At 51.2% G+C, this 19,501-nt stretch overlaps 2 protein-coding genes across 4 annotated transcripts in view; both read right to left on the reverse strand.

The window, feature by feature from the left end:
* PLEKHG5 (pleckstrin homology and RhoGEF domain containing G5) overlaps positions 1–13,239 on the reverse strand; it is a 59,581-nt gene extending 46,342 nt beyond the window's left edge. For 2 of the 3 annotated variants that reach the window (XM_049877755.1, XM_049877762.1), the window contains exon 1: positions 13,123–13,238. In XM_049877755.1, the coding sequence (XP_049733712.1) occupies positions 13,123–13,189 (67 nt within the window). In that variant the 5' untranslated portion in view covers positions 13,190–13,238. Of the gene's footprint in view, positions 1–13,122 lie in introns of all 3 variants that reach the window. The other variant, XM_049877754.1, reaches the window with a different exon arrangement.
* A 1,307-nt stretch (positions 13,240–14,546) lies between these two features.
* Positions 14,547–19,501, reverse strand: part of NOL9 (nucleolar protein 9) — a 38,658-nt gene continuing 33,703 nt past the window's right edge. The window contains exon 12 of the mRNA XM_049877766.1: positions 14,547–18,519. Within this exon, the coding sequence (XP_049733723.1) occupies positions 18,364–18,519 (156 nt within the window). The 3' untranslated portion in view covers positions 14,547–18,363. The remainder of the gene's footprint in view (positions 18,520–19,501) is intronic.

Raw genomic sequence — 19,501 nt, forward strand, 5'->3', positions numbered from 1 at the left:
TGTCCACCCCCAACGGCCCCATCAGAGAATCCTGCCCGCCCATCTCCTCACCCATCCTCTGAAGCCCCCGGGTACTCTGGGGGCCTAGGTGGGCCCTGTGCCTATCTCTCTTCACCAGGCAGCCACCTCCTCCCATCCACTGCTGTCAGGCAGTGGGGCAGGAAGCAGGAGGGGCTCACTCACGAGGGGACACCTGTCATGTACGCCCACCAGGTGTCCTTTCTCCTCTGACAGCAGCAATCCCATCATGCTTTGTGGAACCCATCCCCCCACTTCCGTGTGGTCTGGGTGATCCCTCCCATCTCCTCCCATGGCTGAACCTAGGTCTGACCACTCCTTTCCATCCCCTCGGGCCTCAGGGATGGATTCAGGGAAGAGCCCAACTAGGCTGGGGAAGCTCTATCCTATCCGGGGAGAGGCTTCTGCTTTCTGAGCTGTGGCCTAGGGGAGGCCGGAACCTGGGCCTGTGGGGGAGGCTAATGGAGAAGAGAACCCAGATCTCATCTAGCCGTGGCCTGGGCCTCACTGTGGTGCCAACAGCAGCCACTCTCTGCTTGGGTCCTCTACAGCAGGTGAGGGTCTCTGTCACTGACAACCCAAGAACCCTGATAGCAGAGTCACCACCTAAGGCTCCCAACTTGAATTGGCCAGTTATTAGTTGAGCTACGATAAAAATGACAGTAAAAACTATAGCCAGCATTGATTTAGCAATCGACTACTAAGCTAAAAGTTGTTGGTTGAACCCACCCCTTGTGCTGCAGGTGAAAGACCTGGCGATCTGCTTCCACAAAGATTACAGCCAAGAAAACCCTATGAAGCAGTTCTACTCTGTAACACACGGGGTCGCCGTGAGACTGAATGACTTGATGGCAACAGATTTGGGTTTTCCATGTGTGCTACGCGCTGTTGGCAGGGCTTCACGTACGTCACCCCAGGGAAGCCTCTGATCCTCATCCTTATCCCCATTTTACAAGTCTTCTCTGGCATCTCACACCTAGGGCTCTGATGGGAACACAACCTGTGAGCGTGGCATCTACTACTACTTTGTCCTGTCCCTCAATGGGCTTAATCCTGCTGTACCTCTGTTTCCTCATCTGTAAAATGGGAACAATAGAAAAAATGAACCTCATTCTGGGATCTGGAACATGGGAACATTCCAGAAGGGCTCCTCCCACCACAGGGCCCTGAGGGAACCCTGTGGTCTGATTTTGGAAGGTGGGAGGGCAGAGGCAGAGCCCCGGCCTGCAGCCCAGCACTGGCTGCTCCCCTAGCCCAGCCCTCACTACTACTGCCCACCTCTAGCTGTCTGCCCCAAGCTGCCCTTGCTACCCCTGGGTCCTCACTGCCCTCGGGGCCCTCAGCTCAGTCCTCTCCTCCATCAGTGGGCGGCTCTCAGGAGGGGCTCTGACCCCCACACCACCAAGGGTCCATGCTGACTATGGTGCGTCCCCAGCAGGCAGCACGGGAGCCTCCTGAAGTCTCATCCCACCTACCCCTGAGGTCCTCGATGATGTCTAGGCTGGAGCTCCATGAGAATCGCTCCACGGTGCCCAGCTCCAACTCATCCAGGGTGCCGGGCAGGGCCTCCAGCTCGTAGGCGCCCCGCTTCTTCCAGTAAAGAAACATGGTTGGGCCTGGGGAGGCCCCCCGCCTGCCTGGCCCTCACCGGTGCCCTCAGAGGCTGGACAGCTGGGGCCCTGGGTGCAGCGGGTGCAGGGGGCTTGAGGGCCGCAGGGACCACTGGGACTGGCCCTGGGGCAGGCCAGGCGGGCAAGCGCAGCCCTCCCCAGGGAGGGAGCATTCTGGGAGCGGCTGGGGGCCTCGATGCTGACCAATGGCCAGGGCCGCAGCCCCACACAAAGCGCCTTTCTTCCCCTCCTACAGACATTTTACAAATTTCGTTTTCCCGGCCCCCTCGGAGCCCCCGCCGAGGGGATGGGCTAGCGTCTGGGGATGGCAGCGGCCCGGAAAAGAGTGCGATTGTTCCGTGGTCTCTTTGCTAAGATAAGTTTTCAGAGGAAAAAAATGTGCTGCCCCAAGAGCAATTCCAGGCCCCCATCCCTGACCCGGCCCAAGCCCCTGAAGGATTTCTCAATGAGGAGCAGAGGCACCCGTGGGGGTGCTGTGAGATGCCCCCCAGAGCTATTTCCCAACTAAGCCCCTCCCCAGGAAGCTCAAGGCCCACCACTCCACCCCTGATGAGCAAAGGCCCAGATGAGACCTCCTGGGGAGTCCTTCAGGTCAGAGGGTAGGAGCTGCTGGCCAGGCCTGGTCCTCAGGCTGTCTGTGAGGCTTGGGTTCTCACCAGGGGTCTCTCCCCTCCCTGGGCCAGCCACAACCCCACCAAGCCGCCCACCCTAGCCCTGCCTGCCTCCTCAGACTGGCCCCCACACCAATGGAAAGCATCATGCCGGGAGTGCTAGGCAGGCCCAGCCCTTCCGGCATCAACTTGCAAGGGTAGGATGGAGGGGGTTGGAGGGTGGGGCAGAGCCACTCAACCAAAAGAACCATGAGAAGAGTAAAAACCAGCTGTATAGGTTGGAAAACAAAAGCCATGGGCAGATATATTCAAGAGCCACAAATATTTTTCTGGTTAGAAAATGAAAACTAAAAAGCTGCAGCCACCCTCCTAGGGAGACCCCGCCTGGTCCAAGTACCCGTGGCCCTTCGTCAATCATTTTGATTATCCCCATGAAGGTGGGTTTTGTCCCCACGGCACAGATGAGGAGACTGAGGCCCAGACTCCTCAGCTAATGAGCAGAAATTGGATTTGAACCCAGGGCTGTCCAGCTTCAAAGCCAAGTGGGCTGCCTGGACAACCACCTAGGGGAGAAGGCCAGGTTGTGACAGGGCTTGGAGCGGCCCCTGCTGGAATCCAGACCTGAATGGGTTGAGGGCACATGCACTGAACCCTCCAACCAGGTTCCTCTGCCTGGCCCCACCCGTGCTCCCACCCCTGAGCCTGCTGGGACTAAAGGAGCTGAGCTGGGGGAGCTCAACTCCCAGGACCAGACGCCTGACAGGCAGGAGGCCCGGGCAGGGGAACCTGGCAGCAGTGGGCTCAGCCTTCCTAGGGGTTCAGAGGGGTCACCCTGGGGTTCTGGTGGGTTGGGGGGTAGCCATCTGGGCAGCCTGCACACCCTCAGTTGAGGGTTAAGGTACCAAGAGATGGTTGGAGTGGGTAATTCAAGTCATATGCCTGCCCACCCACCCTCCCTCCTCCCGCGGCTCAAGGCCAGGGAGAAATACAGGCCCCTTGGTCCCAGAGCATTGGCACCAACATGGCTGAGCTCCAGCCCACAGGAGGTTGGGTGTGACCCTGGCTCATGTCCACGTGGCAAGTGGCCAGTGGGGGGTGTCAGACCTAGGCCTGGGTAGTCAGCTGACCCATTGCCCAGGCTAGCCATCACCAGTCTGTAACACCCACCCCCCTAGAAGCCAGGACGGCAGGGCGGGGGTGTCCTGGAGTAGTTACCCAGCCTGAACCCCTCTTCATCTGGGCCTGGCTGAAGACGGACCTGGTTAAAATTTCAGGACAGGCCCGCCTGGGGTGGGGAGGAGGGCAAAAGTTTCTCCCAACCTTCAGCTTTTCAGGGACTCAGGAGCCCCCTCCCACCCTACATACACCCGCCTGAGGAGGTCCCACCCTAGATGAGGCTGGGTCCTCTGGAGAGGTTGCAGGTGCTCAGGACCTAAGCCACCCTAGATGCTGCAGAGGGACCGGCCTTGCCTCTCCTGGCTCTCCCATGGTGAGCCAGACCCTGCAGCTCACCCGGTTGTTCTCTCAGTCCTCAAATGTGCCTCCAACCTCCCACCTCCCTGCCGTTATTTGTGCCAGTCCTGCTGCCCGGCTGTCCTCCTCCATTTCCAAGGGAGCCTCTCCCACATTCCTTCTGTCCAGGCTAGAGGCTCCCACCCTTTGCCTCGCCCTCAGTCTCCCCACGCAGGAGGGCAGGAGGCAGCCCCAGTGGGTCAGAGTAGGCTCCTCTAAGGCTGGTGAAACAGCCCTACGGTGCTCAAGCGCCCCTGTGAGCCAGCTAGTGTTGAAGGCAGGTGGACACACTTGGGCCTTTTACTTTACTAGGGCCTGGAGAAAAATAAAAAGGTCCCTCAGTGGCACAGATAGTCTGCTCTTGGCAACTAACCAAAAAATTGAGGTTCAAACCCACACAGCAGCACCACGAAAGAAAAGTCTGGAGATCTACCTCTGTAAGATCACAGCCAAGAAAACCCTATGGAGGAGTTCTATTCTGACACATACGGGCCGCCATGAGTCAGAGTTAACTCGATGACAACAGGTTGGAGAAAAGAAAACATCCCAGGATGCATCTTCATCCCTCTGAGACAGCCGGACTGGGAGGGCAAGTCTATCTTACCTTCTCCTGTGTCCCCAGCGTGAGACACAGAGTAATGACGACATCTGCCCTTGTCAAGGGACCAGTGCCATGCCCAGCACCTTCTGTACATCATCTCACTTTATGCCCATGTCATTCCACAAGTCAGGTACTATCATTCCCATGACAGAAAGTGAGAAGCTGAGACTAAGGTTGGAACTTGCCCAGGGCCACACACAGAACTAGCCAGAGGGGGCATTGCGGTCTGAACTCTGAAGCCACTGTCTGGCATAATGGCTCTCGGTGGCATGCACAGAGTGAGCAGTTGAAGCGTCCTGGGAAACCCCGGCAGGGACAGATGGGAGCCCAAGGACTGGAGAGACTAGGGCAGCTTGGAGCCAGAACCCTATCTTTGCAACCCCAGCCTACCTTGTGTGACTCCAGGAACCCACTGCCTTGGAATAGGAAGATCCAAGGGGAGCAGAGACCAATCACGCACTCCTCTCCAGTGGAGCCTCAGGGCAGGGAGCCCTATGGGGGGCAGGAAGAATCAGAGGTTTGCCTCTTGTCCCACCTCGAGCTCCAGGTCCTCCTGAGCTCTGGCAAGCGCCCTCTGGCCTTAGGCTGGACAGAAGTATAAGGAGCTAGGAATGGGCTCCTACATCCAACACCCAACATTGGCCCTGGCTATGGAGGGGGTCGACCTTCTGTGAACTGCAGCTGTTTCCTGGACAGCGGAAGTACCACATGAGCCTGGAGCAGGCAGCACACAGGGTCCTGCTGAGTAAGGACCCAAAAGAGGAAGAAGAGCAGGTGGCATGAGCTGCCATGGGCCCCAGGCTGGCCATCAACCCCATGCCTCCCAGGAAGCCACAGCGATAAGAGACCTTGGCCCCTGGGGGCACCCTCTGGCTGAGCTCCAAGGCCAAGAGTCCCTAGGCCCCTTTGATGCCCTATTTGCCTCAGCCAGCCTGGGGCCTCTCTCCCACTGTCTGGCTCCCTGAGGGCAGCATCTAAGGGTTGGACTTGGTTCAGATTCCTGCCTCTGCCCTCACAGCTGGGCACTTCGGGCACTTCTTGAAGCCTCCAATTCCATATCTGTGAAATGGGTTAACAAGACCCTCTCCCCACAGTGCAGTCCCCTCGAGATCCTGCAAGTGCAGAGTCAGCATGGCGCCCACAGGTGGCACACGCTCGCTCCTCGGGAGGAAGTGCTCATGATGGTGAAGCCCTGGGGTCCCTTCATCCTGCCGAGGGGCCTCGCCTCTCCCCTCCCCAGGCAAGGCCCACAATGACACCCCATGGTCCCTTGAGGCCCCAGGAGTGGGTGACTACATCCCCTCCTCCTTTTCTCAGAGTCTGCAGAGGCCTGTCTGGACCCCCTGAGCTGCCCAGGAGAGCCAGCTGTGTGGGTTGGTGGGGGGCTGGGAATGGAGCCGGCACTGTCGGGCCATCCCCAGAGTCAATGGCCGGTCGCGTGAGAAGTGGCGGCTCTGCAGGCCGCGCTGTGGGTTAGCATGCCAGGTTGGCGGCAGAGGCTGTTAGGAATTAATCCTGCCAGCCAGACAGAGGCGCGTTATGTAACCCAGTGGGGCGGGCACTAGCCACCCAGCCCTCCGGCTATCTTGCCCCTGCCTCCGTGGCCTGGGCTGAGAGGAGATGTGTCCGCTTTCTCCCACCTCACCGGGCCCCTAGTTCCAACTAAAGAGAAAAATCCACCCCAACCCATTGAGGCATGAGCCAAGGACCCCCAGACCAATGCCAACATGACCCCTGGTGGGTGTCCAGGGCGGCTGGAGGCCAACCCCCACCCCCAGCAGGAGGCCTGGTATGGGCGGCCCAGACCCCTCCCCTTCAAATTAAAAACTTCTGAATGCCAGACATGTGCTGAAACCTTGGCCACCTATAGGTCCTTCAGTTAGGAAGATGCCGCTGGAAATGGCCACAGCCACCTGGCTGTGAGTCAGCTCATTCACCAAACTTCAACCAGCCCCCCACCCCAGACCCTGGCCCCCAGTGCCTCTGAGGGACTCTGAGGAGCTAGTTTCAGCTAAACCACAAAGGAGCAATAGCTCTCACCAAGGAGGGGCACTGACTCACCAAGCCTCAGCTTTCCCTCTGCAAAGTGGGAACGGTCCTGAGAAGCCCCTGACTTCAGGGCAATGGAATAACAATTCCCTGTGTTGAAGGCCCTAGCCTGGAGCTTGGCAGACCTGAGAGAAAACATTTGAATAGAGTTGGTGGGGCATCTACAGCTCTCACAGTCCGCCGCCTACTAGAGTGGCAGCACTCACAGGGCCAGTGGGGCTCTTGGAGGGGTCCTCACGCTCCTGTGCTACCCTGACAGCTCTTTCTACAGCCCTCAGTGCCCTAGGGTCTGGGGCCAGACAGGTAAAGGGGAGCCCAGGAGCAACAGGGCCCAGGAGTGGGGTTCATAGCACCCATGACCAAGGCTGGAAGTACCCTGGGGGGTTTCTCCTCCACCCCCAGAGTGGGCACCACAGTCTGCTTGTCTCAGGCTGCCCCCAGTGACCCATCCCCATGGCATAGGGAGCAGAGGGATGAGAGTATTCTGCTGGGCAGACAGCCCAGTGCCAGGCCCAGAAGAGGCTGGGCCCTGGGATCAGGGCCGGGCAGCCTTTACTGTTCTCTTCCATATGCTCATAAACAGACCATCTCCCTGCAAGTCTCTTCAAAAGCAGAGGCTTTTGGGCTATGGGATGCTTGGGCCGGGGACCCCAACTCCACCCTCTTTTCTCCATCTCATGGTTGGGGTTACAGTAGGGACACTGACATTTGCTAAGTCCCCCTATAAGCCAGGCTCTGAACCAAGAGCTTAATGATCCTGTAATTGAATCACTATTACCCTATTTTACAGATGGGGAAGCTGAGGCTCAGAGGGCCTAGAAACCTGTCCAGGTCAGCCTGGGCGGGGAAGGGTTGGGATTCACATGGTGGAGGTCTGTTGCTGAGTCTCTCTGCCACCCTCTATTCTCGACCTCTGCTCCTTTCACAGCCAAGATATTCAAGTTCTATGTGCCCGGTGTGGTCCACCACAGGGTGAGGTCCACCCCAATGCAGGGTCCACCTCAGGGCACAGTCAAGGGCTCTTCCTACCTCATTGCTGCTCAGCAGCCTGAGCCCAGAGACCACGTGGGCTCGGGTGGGCCCATCCAAGGTGACCTGATTCCTTTCCCAGACACATCCCCTGCCTCAGGACTCTGGGAGCCCCTCAGGGTTGGACAGTCCTCCCTGACCCTTGAGCCCAATGGGCAAATGCCCAGGAAGGTGGGTCCCTCGCTGGGCTCCCTGGGTGTAGGGGGCAGTCAGACAACAGCCCCTCAGACTCTCTAGAGGCGACAGGGTGGGAGATCCTTTCATCATCCAGTGTCTGGTCAGGTCAGGCTGTCTCTTGCTTATCCCTACCACACAGCATGAACTAGCTGCTCACACCCTTCTGGAATGTCTCTCAGCTCCATCGGCCCCCTGTCCTGGCCCTGGCCCAGGCTCAGGCCAGCACTGTGCCTGGGCTCCCTGCCCCACTCCTGTCCCCCTGAGCCAGCCTCGAGAATGCAGCCCGGCTACCTGGGTTCAAATCTTGGCTCCAGCTCCTGCGGCCTGTGTCACCTTGGGAAAGCTGTTTAACCTCTCTGGGCCTCAGTTTCTTCATCTGTAGAGTCGGGTGCTCACAGTAGCTACCTCACAGGGGGAATCAAACCAAACCGAACCTGTTGCCATTGAGTCAACTTCAACTCATAGTGACCCTATAGGACAGAGTAGAACTGCCCCCATACAGTTTCTAAAGCTGTTATCTTTACTGAAGCAGACTGCCACATCTTTCTCCCATGGGTGGCTGGCGGATTCAAACCACTGACCTTTCGGTTAGCAGCTGAGCTCTTAATCACTGCACCACCAGGGTTCCTCCACCCGGAGACAGTAGGTATTTAATGATTAATACGGAAAAGCACTGGCACTAGGTGGGGGCTCCACAAACTACAGCAACAGAAGGCAAGTCTGAAGATGTCACAACTTTGCTTAAAAGCCTGCTCCCCGTCACCTAGGGTGTAGGCTACATTCCCTGGCCTGGTGGCTTGGACCCTTCAGGATCCCCTGCCCATTTCTCCCTGACGGAATCAAGAGCTCCTCCTGCCAGCTGCTGGGCCTCCTTTGACCCTGTCTCTGTTCCAGGCGATGAGTCACCTAAGATGACCCCACTGGCCTTGTCCGGACCTGGAGCCCCTTGAGGGCAGCCATTCCCTTGTTCTCCCCAGAAGCCAGGGCCCAGGTCCAGTCTGGCCCAAAGCAGGTGCCAGGCAAATGTTTGCTAATTTGAACTTGAATTAAGTCTCTCGCCCCACCCTCACAGGTAAAGGTGCTAGGGCTCAAGGGGGACTCTGAATCAGAGGGCAACCCACAGGCCCAGACATCCAGCCTGGGGCCAGGTCTCCTGTCACCCCCTTGGAGGTCACTCCCATGTCAGGTAGGAACATCACTGCCGTCTGCCCCAGGCTCTCTGTCTGCTGGGTGGGTGGACTTCTCTGCCTGGGGTTGGGAAGAGAAAAGACCAGAGGCTGCCTGTGGTCATGGCAGGATGGCCACATTCCAGTCTCACTGCTGGGCTCTGGCCACCGCAGACATTTAAACCTGGCCAGACAGACTGAAGGGCTGGGCCCTCTCGAAGGCCAAGTCTGTCCAAGGAACAAAGGCTTCTGGGCCAGGCTCCTAACCACAGAAAAGACAGGCCAGACTTCCGGGACAGCTGGAATTTCAAAATATCCATCTCATTGTTGGAACACCGGTTCTGATGCTTGGAAACTATCTTTGCAGTCCCCCTGGACACCCCCAGCAGAGACCTAGGATGTCTTAGACAGGTTTCGTCTCCTTGTTAGCACAGAGACTCCAAGGGTCCCTTCTTTCCCCAAGCCCAGGGGTCAGGCCCAGCCTATAGAGGAAATTTCTGGGCAGGGCAGCTGCTGGGTCCCAGTCTGTCTCAGCATTGTGGTGAATACTGGTGCCCGAAAGCTTCATGGTCCTGGAGAGGTTCAGCCTCAGTCCTGTTCATTTACATTTCAAGAAAAATAAAGTAAGACAGAGTGACTGCATGTGTGTGTGTGTATAGGTATGCACACATGCACACTATTTTTGATACTCCCCTTCTGAGGAAGGTGCCTTTAAGCACAGACTGGATAAAGTAAGGCAGCTGGCCATGCAGATATCTGGGAAAGAGTTCTCAGGTTGAGAAAACAGCAAGTGCAAAGGCCCTGAGGCAGGGGCATGTTTTGTATTTGAGTTTAGGTGACCAACTGCACCCATTTGCCCAGGGCTGAGGGGCTTCCAGATGTAGGACTTTGAGTTTTCAAACCAGGACAAGGTCGTCACCCTGGCAAGAGAAACTTCTGGAGGCCAGAGTGGCTGAAGCAGGGTGAACAAAGGGAAAAAGACAAATCAGAGAAGTGATGGGGCACCAGGGCCTGTAGAGCCTGTGAGGTTAATCTGAGACTGGAGTCATTGGAGGTCTTGAACAGAGGAGGGACATGATTTGAATTAGATTTTAAAAGGCTACTATAATAGAAGTAATTATGGATGAAGTGAGAGGAGCTTAGGAACATGGGGAAAAACTAGGGGAATGCAAGGATTTTCTGAACCTGCTGGGCCTCCAAGTCACCCTCAGAAAGCCTCTGTTCTGCCTCATTATGAGTCTAACAAATGCTAGTTTCACGTACCTTAAAAATCGCACCAAAATTTTGGATCTAACAGCAATAGCTACAAACAGGCAATGTGATAAATGCTTTGAACATTCAGCTCATTTGCTGGGGGTGGGGTCTGCTTCCTACGGTGGGGGACTAAATAGCCAACACTCTCACTTAGGACTACCAGAGAAGCTGGATAAAAAAAAATAATAATAAATTTTTTTTTAATCCTTTAAAACATCAAACAAGTCAAAATGTGGAAGAGGAGAACCTAAAGAGGTAAGCCCAGCTGTTTTTGCTGTAAGGGTATTTATGTATTCTGAAGGAAGAGTTAAGAAACTCAGTTTTACTTTTAATGGCCTTTGAGGACTAAGGTGTATCTGACCCAAGCCATGGTATTTTCAATTGCCTCATATGCATGTAAATGCTGGACAATGACTAAGGAAGACAGAAGAAGAATTGATACCTTAGAATTATGGTGTTGGCAAAGAATATTGAATATACATCTGTCTTGGAAGATGTACCACCAGAATGCTCCTTAGACGTGAGGATGGTGACACTTTGTCTCATCTACTTTGAACATGTTATCAGGAGTAACCAGTCCCTGGAAAAGGAGATCATCCTTGGTTAAGCAGAGGGTCATTGAAAAAGAGCAAGACCCTCAAACTTCTGTCTTGGAAGATGTACCACCAGAATGCTCCTTAGACGTGAGGATGGTGAGACTTTGTCTCATCTACTTTGAACATGTTATCAGGAGTAACCAGTCCCTGGAAAAGGAGATCATCCTTGGTTAAGCAGAGGGTCATTGAGAAAGAGCAAGACCCTCATGGAGATGGATTAACACAGTGGCTGCAATAATGGGCTCAAAAACAGCGACGATTGTGAGGATGGTACAGGGCTAGGGTGTATTTCGTTCTGTTGTCATAGGGTCTCTATGAGTTGGAGCCAACTCAAGGGCACCTAACAACAACAACAGGGGTAAGGGAACAAAAGTCAAAGTTCAGGGAACATCAAGCCTTGAATTTGGATTAAGGTTGTCCCAGACTAGTCGCGTCTCCAGGCATATGGCAGAAGCACATGAAAATCTATCATTCAAGGCTTCAAATTTTTCCTACAAATAATTTTTGAAACACAATGTCCAATGCATAGTCAAAGATAACTAAGCACACAAATAAATAAGATCTCATGACTGAAAATCTACAAAACAATGGCAACAGAAATAGATCCACAAAAACTTGTAATACTGAAATTATGCAGCACAGATCAAAACATTCCCACATCTGATCTCCACAATAACCCTGAGTGGTAGATACTATTATCTCCACTTTAAAGATAATGAAATTGAAGCTCAGAAAGCTACAGTGATTTGTCTACGGTCATACAGCTAGTAAGTAGGACAGCTGTGATTCAACACAGGTCTGTTGCCTCTGTAAGCTATATTATTAACAACTTCCTGTATAAGAGGGTCCTTTGAAGTAGGAAAACTAACAAGATAACAAAATTATGCTTAGTGTGCCCTTGATGCCCTCCACCCTCAGAGGTCCTAGATGGATGTTGTTAGATCCTGCTGCAGCTGCCATTGCACCTCCGCTAAGCGCCACGGCATTTCAGTAATGGGAGTGGATAGAAAAATGCCTGAAGACCAAGTAAGGGGACACCTGCCCAGCCACCCACCCTCATACGTCAGGGGCAGGCTCATGGAAGATGATGACCAGACGGAGTACATATACAAAGGGCCAAAATACTCCACTGATGGGAAAATAACTGGCACTACTTTCCTGGATGGCAATCTGGAAATATCTATTAAAATGTAAAATGCTCATACCCTTCTACCCAATGTGGATCACTCCAATTAATTTCTATTATCTGGCTACCCCCAGCAGAGAGCACAGGTAAGCTGTACTTGTGGGGATGAGCCAGAGGAAGGGAGAGTCTGAAGCTCAGACCACTTCCTGGGAAGGGGATTACCTGCACTGAGGGCCCGTGTGGGTGTCGGGATGATTGCTCCGTGACTCACTGTTCATGAATCTGTCTTGGGCCAGTCATGGTGGGGGTGGGGGCAGATGAAGGTTGGAATGGGGCTCTATTTGAGTGCAATCAGAGGGGTGGCCAGCTCAGCCCCAGGTCACTCCTTTTTGGCCAGGAATGGGGTGTTTCCCAGGCCAGAGCTCCAACTCTGGGGTGTTGGAGTGTTCTTTGATTCCATGAACACAACACCCAATGTGTCATGGTATATATTAGAAAAAGAAAATAGAAGGAGACTTAAAAATACTGATGGTTTAGGGGCAATTTCATGGCCCTCCCTGAGAGAGCTGCAAAGGCAAGAGTGGGAGCCCGTTCCAGACCATCCGGGCAATGGGGACATACTCAAACGCACACAATCTAATTGCTTGAAGGGTCTTGGGCACATTCCTCCTACCTTTCACCTTACAGAAAACTGGAGAACCAGCACCACCACCAGCCATCCCAGCAAATCAGCTCCGCACTAGAGCAACCTTTAAGAAAGTGTCCTGCCCTTTCTTCTTTCAGGAGTTGGGGAGCTGAAACTGAAAGCTTCTTCCCTCTACCTCCTTAACAAACAGCACATTCTCTCTGTCCACAAACCAGAGTTGATGGCTGAAGCCTCTTGGACTCGAGGGCCTTGACCTCCGTGCTCTTAATTCATTAACTCATTGATCGATGAGGACACGGGGGCTGAACATACCCAGCATGCAGAAGGCGGCTTTAAAAAACAACAAAAATCAGTTGCCACTGAGTTAACTCTAACTCATGGTGACCCCAAGGGTGTCAGAGTAGATCTGTGCTTCATACGGTTTTCAGTAACTGATTTTTCAGAAGTAGATCACCAGGCCTTTCTTTTGAGGTATCTCTGGATAGATTTAAGCCACCAACCTTTCTGCTAGTAGTAGCCAAGTGCCTAATTGTTTCAGCCACCCAGGGACTTCTAGGAGGAGGCTCACAGGGTCTTAAAGGGCCTAGTTTAATTATCAGCTGACTCGGCAAGTGTGGGGTCTTGGTAGCCCCTCCAAGCCCTGCAAAGCCCCCTCTTCTCCGTCCTCAGCCCTCCTTTCTGGACAAGAGAGGAAGAAAACACTCACCAGTGCCCATGCGCTGGCCAAGCCAGCTCCGAGGTGGAGACCCGTATTCTGTCAGGACTGAATTCATGCTTGACCTCGGGTGGCTGGGTCTGGCCCAGCCCTGAGCCACGTGCCAGCACTGAGGGCCTCTTGGTCAGGCACACTGGTGTCCGTCCCTCTCTGTCCACTGGCAGTGCAAACACTGAGGGCTTCTCCCAGACATAGCTCCACTTTTTAATTCCTCTAGCTGAATCCGGCTGAACAGAAAACCATGGAGCAATGTGTTCCGCTCCAACACAGGCCCCCCGGGTGCTGTAGATTTCAACGTATGGGCCACGCAACCACAGAGCTCATTGGGTTTCCTTGCTAGTGGATTTTTTTCCTTTGGATTTTCCATTCCCAAGTACCCATTTGCTCCCTGGAAGACTTTTTACACTGCTGGCTGCCTTGGTAGATGCCTTCCCTCTTTTCCCAGAAAACAATGCCCCAAAGACCTGTCGACCAGCAGAAGCCCCTCTGCTGGACCCCCTTGCTAGGAGGAAGGCCTCAAAGTTTGGTAGCTTCCCCCTGCCAGGCAAAGGTTTACAGCCCAGAGACCCGAGCAAGTTCCAAAGCCTTAGAAAAACCTGAGCCTCAGTCTGCTGAGCGCCAGAGCAGCACCACGGCCAGTTGCCATAGCAACCCTTGGCTTCTGAGCCCAACACATTGTCTGCCCAGCTCAGCTCTATTTGCCGATGCCTAGATCTTGCTTACTCAGCTTGCGGCATTTCCAGATCAGACCTGTTTCCCCTCGCCAGCTCAACTGTGTGTCTCCTCGCAGACTGCCCCCCCAGTCAGCCCCCTACCCTGCTTTTTCCTGGCAAAGCCTTGGAAATATTTAACTTAGCAAGGTCCTTCTGCAAAGGCCTGAAGTGTCACGTGAGCATTTTCCCCCTTACTGCACAGATGGCCCCCACATTTATTTTAGCCACCGTTCAGACTCAGCCTGTCGGCCAAGGCTTTCTCTCTGCCAGGCCAGCCATGAGGAGAAGCTCCAAGAGCAGAGCACAGGCAGACCCCAGGTTTCTTGCTTTCTTTCTTTTTTTAATTTGAGCTCCTCAGGGAGCAAAATCTTCTTTCCTTCTAATATACTTTCAAAGACAGTACGGAAAGGGCACACATCCTCTTAAGTTACATACTTGGACCCAAGCAGAAAAAGTTTAATTCCCACTGCACTCAGTACTGAAATGGAAAGAAGGCACAAACATTTGCTGGAGATTCCTAACTCCTCCTCACTTCTGGCATCCAGATTTTATTAGCCCCTTTTCAGAGTTTTTTTTCCCAAATGTTTTTGCCATAATTTCTAAGCATTTAAATAATTTTGTGTAATAAAATGATCTAGTTACATAATAAAATTACACAGAAATTAAATTCATGCTTTCAAAAATATTTAATGATACAGAAGTTCATGTTAAATGAAAAACACTGGATAGAAAAACCACACACAGTAGGACAATTTTGTTAAAAAAAAAAAGCCACGAAACACACATGCACACACATATGTACAGAAAATACCAGATAAGAGGATATCACAGCATTAACAGTGACTATGTGGTGGTGGACTTAAACCTAATGTTCTACATGTAATTTGTTTATAAAATATATGTGGGTTTAAGAAAAAAACCCTGGAATGAGTGGGTTCAAAAGAGGCCATGAACCTGCTTTAGAGCCCTTTAAATAAAAACAGGACACTGGTTCACAAGGATAGCTTTAAGGCAACACTACCTAGAGGCAGGAGGGCAGAAGCGGACGCTGTAGCTTCAAACATCCAGTTTCTGCATCATTCATACATAGCTGTGAGGATTACAAGTGGGCCCTGCCTTCCAAGAGTTTATAATCTAATCAGAGACAGACCGCACACCAATAGTTGACATGTGGTAGACTGTGTCTCACACCGGAATGCTGGAAGAGGAACTATTACCCCATCTTAAAAGGGGGCAAGCAGGCTCCATGAGCTTAAATATCTTCCTCAGTTATACTGCTACCAAACGGCAGAGCTAGGATTTGAACTCAAAGCTCTACTATCAAAGCCTACTGTCTTACCACCACATTGCCATCCAAACCTAAAAAAAAACTATTAGACAATTAAAAGAAGTCACCATCTGGTACCTTGAAAAGAACTCCTTGCCCATGTCCAGGCCACATGATCTCATTTGACCCTCACTACCTGCCTGGCGAGCAGAAACCCGAGTGTCTGGCAGGCTAAGTACCTGCCTGGTGAAGGGGTCCAGGTGGAGGACATGGAAGCCCTCTGCCCAGCCTGGGGTCTCACAGCCCACACGCTCTCCTCTCCAGGGCACTTGAGGCGCCTGCTTGAACATTCCCCCCGCCCCTTTCTCACATCAACATCCAAGCCATGGTTCCAGAAAAGATATATCGAGTCTCTGCTTCCAAGAAGGTGGAAATGTCAGACAGATGGACCAACTGAACTATCTTTGCTTATGAAATAAAACAAATCCTATAAATTGAGAATATTCTCATTTATTTTCATACCTACTTTTCCTATTAATGGATCTCTTTAGAAAAGAACTGATCGTAAAGAAACTTAAATATAGGCAATTAAGAGTTTTCACTTTCTGCGCCATATATTTATATAATTTTTAAAAAAAACCGCATGTGCTACTTTGGAAGTCCCTGGGTGGCGCACTTAAGAACTTGACTACTAGCCCAAAGGTTGGCAGTTAGAACCCATCCAGCAGCACCTGGGGACAAAGGTCTGGTGATCTGCTTCCAAAAAGTCACAGCCCTGAACACCCTATGGATCAGTTCTACTCTGCATATGTGGGGTCGCTGAGTTAAAACTGACTTGACGGTAACCAACAGAAACAACTACATTGGAAACCACACACACAAAATATTACGTTTTTGTAAAAAATAATTCAATATAGAACTCTGTATTTCCCATTCTAAGCCACAAGAGACTGTAGAAATGAATAAAGGACCAATTCCATTCTTTCTCTGATATCTAGGCTATTAACATTCATAATCAAATGGTCAAACACCCAGGGAGGATAGCACCATTATGGGTCTGACCAAACAAACCTGGAGCTGATCCCAGAGCAAGTCAGCAGGATCTCTTAACCCCCTGGGAAAAGTCCGACACAAGCTCCTAGGGCCAACTCTAGCCCTAATAAGAGCCACCTAATGAATGGCCAACAGCTCCCTCTAGTGACAATGGTTTTTTCTTCACTGATGGAGACTGAAGACAGGACATCCTGAATGGCCAGAAGGATAACTGGGCTAAACGCGAAGCTGGATTTACTAAAAACCCAAATCACAGGGCCACCACTTCCATTCTGCAAAGGTGTTGAAAGGCAAATATGTCACCTTGAAGACTAAGGTGTGTCGACCCAAGCCGTGGTGTTTTTAATCACCTCATATGTACGCTAAGGCTGGACAATGACTTAGGGAAGACTGAAGAATTGACGTCTTAGAATTATGGTGTTGGAGAATACTGAATATATCATGGACTGTAAAGAGTGAACAAATCTGTCTTGGAAAAAGTACGACCAGAATGCTTCTTAGAAGCAAGGATGGCGAGACTATGCCTCACAGACTTTGGACATGTTATCAGGAGGGATCAGTTCCTGGAAAAGGACATCATGCTTGGTAAAGTAGGGGGTCAGCAAAAAAGAGGAAGACCCTCAAAGAGATGGACTGACACAGTGGCTTCAACACTAGGCTCAAGCATAACAACAACTGTGAGGACAGCCCAGTGTTTCATTCTGTTGTACACAGAGTCGCTGTGAGTTGGTACCGACTCGATGGTACCTAACAACTTTCATTCTTCTAGAGACTTGCTGCTAATGACCTATATATAGTATTACCTTAAAGATATAAAGAACTGGAGAAAGACAAGTTGATGGTGGTGGATCATTGGTTAAAACTCTTTGTAAGACCAAGAGAGAAAAACAGGTACAAGCTAAATTTGGACGTAAATAAGAGACAACTAAAAGGCTCAAACTTAAGTGGTCTCTAGGGTGCCGAGGAGGGTGACAGAGGGTTCCTGTCCTCTCATGTGGGTCTATAATATGCTGAAGAGCCACCACAAAGTACTTAAGACATGGGTAATCAACGGTTTAAATAAACATCAATGTTAAGACTCACACATCCCAGTAGCTACCCTCCACATGATCATGCCAGGAAGCTGTCCATTAATTCTGATGATATGGTTACAATACCAGTTTGAAATGCTGCCCCAGTTAAGTAACTCACCATCTTTAAATGCAGAAATGATACAACCTGGCCCGATTGCCCTGGTTTACAAAAATCACTTTCAGCCTCAGAACATAAAGACTCATGACTACCCAGAAGACAAAGAATGGCTCTTCATTGTTTTTTTCTGCAGGAAAATGGCATCAACCCCAGTCTTCCGTACCCCTTGGAGGAAGCTCTAAATGGCACTGTTGTTCATATGCACAAGTTCATGTCTGGCTGCCCAAAGCCTTTTCACAAGAGTTGGTCTGCCAGTCCTTCTTCCAAACATTCTTGTTTCCAGTTCTGCCCCATGGTTGAATCTTCAGCCTTCGATGAGAACTTAACGATACAGTTTTAAAGAGCTCGGAGGAGATGCTATCCAGATTTGAGAATAATTTCTTCAGCATTATATCATACAGTTAAAAAAGATCTTAAGAGCTCTTGAGTCCAAACTTTCATCTATTAAACCCTGATTAAATTTAACACACCAAACATCATCTTTTATCACACAACCCATCAATGGAAGATAACTTATTTAGAATCAAATGAACAGGAAATAAGAAGGAGCACCCAGGGTGTGACCATCCATCCAGAAGCCAAGGAGGAAACCCGGTCGGGGTCCCCTCCCTCAATCTGCACGGCACTCCGGCAAGAACTGAGTCAGTCTTCATGGCCCATTGTTCCTCAGATCCCGCTCGCCATCCTCCCTTCCTCCCTGGTATATTTTTGTGGCCCCAATTTCCCTATTTTTATCCAGGTTCCAACTACCAGAATCTTGCAGAGCTTTCAGGATCAACCATATTGTTTTAATGGTGTACTTTTCTCTGCTGCTACTATGAATGAGAGGTATAATTAACTTTCTCGATCGTGTAGCTTTAAGACGAGAGAAACTCCAAAATGTTTACTATTGAACATACTCATGAATTATATAGAAATACTGTTTACTAGGTAAGTGCACCATTCGTTTCCATAAAACACCACCAATCAAGCCTTCTGGTAGGCAAATTTCTCCCCTTTTTAAAAACATCAGTATCGGTACATTTTTCGATATAGTTTAGGCCTCAGGTGCCTTTTCTCTTCATAATTTTGCTCAGAGTCTCTTGCTCCAATTTTGTCTCGTGCTCCAGGAAGGCTAAAATTATAATCTGTTGTGACGTAAGGTATTGTTCCTTCAAATCCACACTGAAACAGAAACAAAGAAAATAGATGGAAACACTCCAAATCCAGGCAATCAGAGGCTGCACTACTTTATTTCTTCCCCACAAGACTGTGTTAAAAGTGAGACTTCAACAGAGGCTGGAGAAACCCCAAGAGTATGGCCCCTGGACACCCTTTTAACTCAGTAATGAAGTCACTCCTGAAGTTCACCCTTCAGCCAAAGAACAGACAGGACCATAAACCAAACAATGATACATGTAGCTCAACCACGTGTACAAGATTAGAAGGGAACACCAGCCGAGGGGCAAGGATAAGAAGGCAGGAGGGGACAGGATAGCTGGACAAATGGAAATGGGGAATGCAAGGTCAAGAAGGGGAAGATGTTGACATGTTGCAGGGCTGACAACCAATGTCACAAAACAATATGTGTATTAACTGTTTAACGAGAAACTAATTTGTTCTCTAAACCTTCATCTAAAGCACACACACACACACACACACACACACACACAAAGTGAGACTCCAGTGGTAAGGGCCTCTAAGCACCCGCCCCCTCCAGCTCAAAGGGCCCACTTAAAACAATCAGCCCAATTGCAAATATGACTACGCCTCCTTTCTGTACAATTCCACAAATGTATCAACAAACAGCATGAGGGCGTGTCTGTGTCTCTCTCTTGAGTATGCAAATCAAGCAGGTAAGACAAGTAGGAATATCCACTGGCTCCCACTCTACTTGCAGCCCCCATGGTTTGGCTTTGGGGGCTCACCAATACCCTTGGGATGCCCTTGGCCAATACGCAGCAACCCAGCACCTTCCCCTGGGTGCACCTGAAGGCCATTGTTAGGAAGGGGTGATCTGAGGGAGGCAACCTCTGCTCTCTTCTCCTACACAATCTACTCCTGCGATCATGGCTCTACCACAGGGCCCTTGGCCCAGAGTGATGGCGACTCATGGCCTCAGATCTTTGCAACCACCCTGATACTCCATCATGCCACATTCAGGCCC

The sequence above is a fragment of the Elephas maximus genome, chromosome 3 (assembly GCF_024166365.1).
Source record: "Elephas maximus indicus isolate mEleMax1 chromosome 3, mEleMax1 primary haplotype, whole genome shotgun sequence".
In the NCBI taxonomy this organism is placed as follows: domain Eukaryota; kingdom Metazoa; phylum Chordata; class Mammalia; order Proboscidea; family Elephantidae; genus Elephas; species Elephas maximus.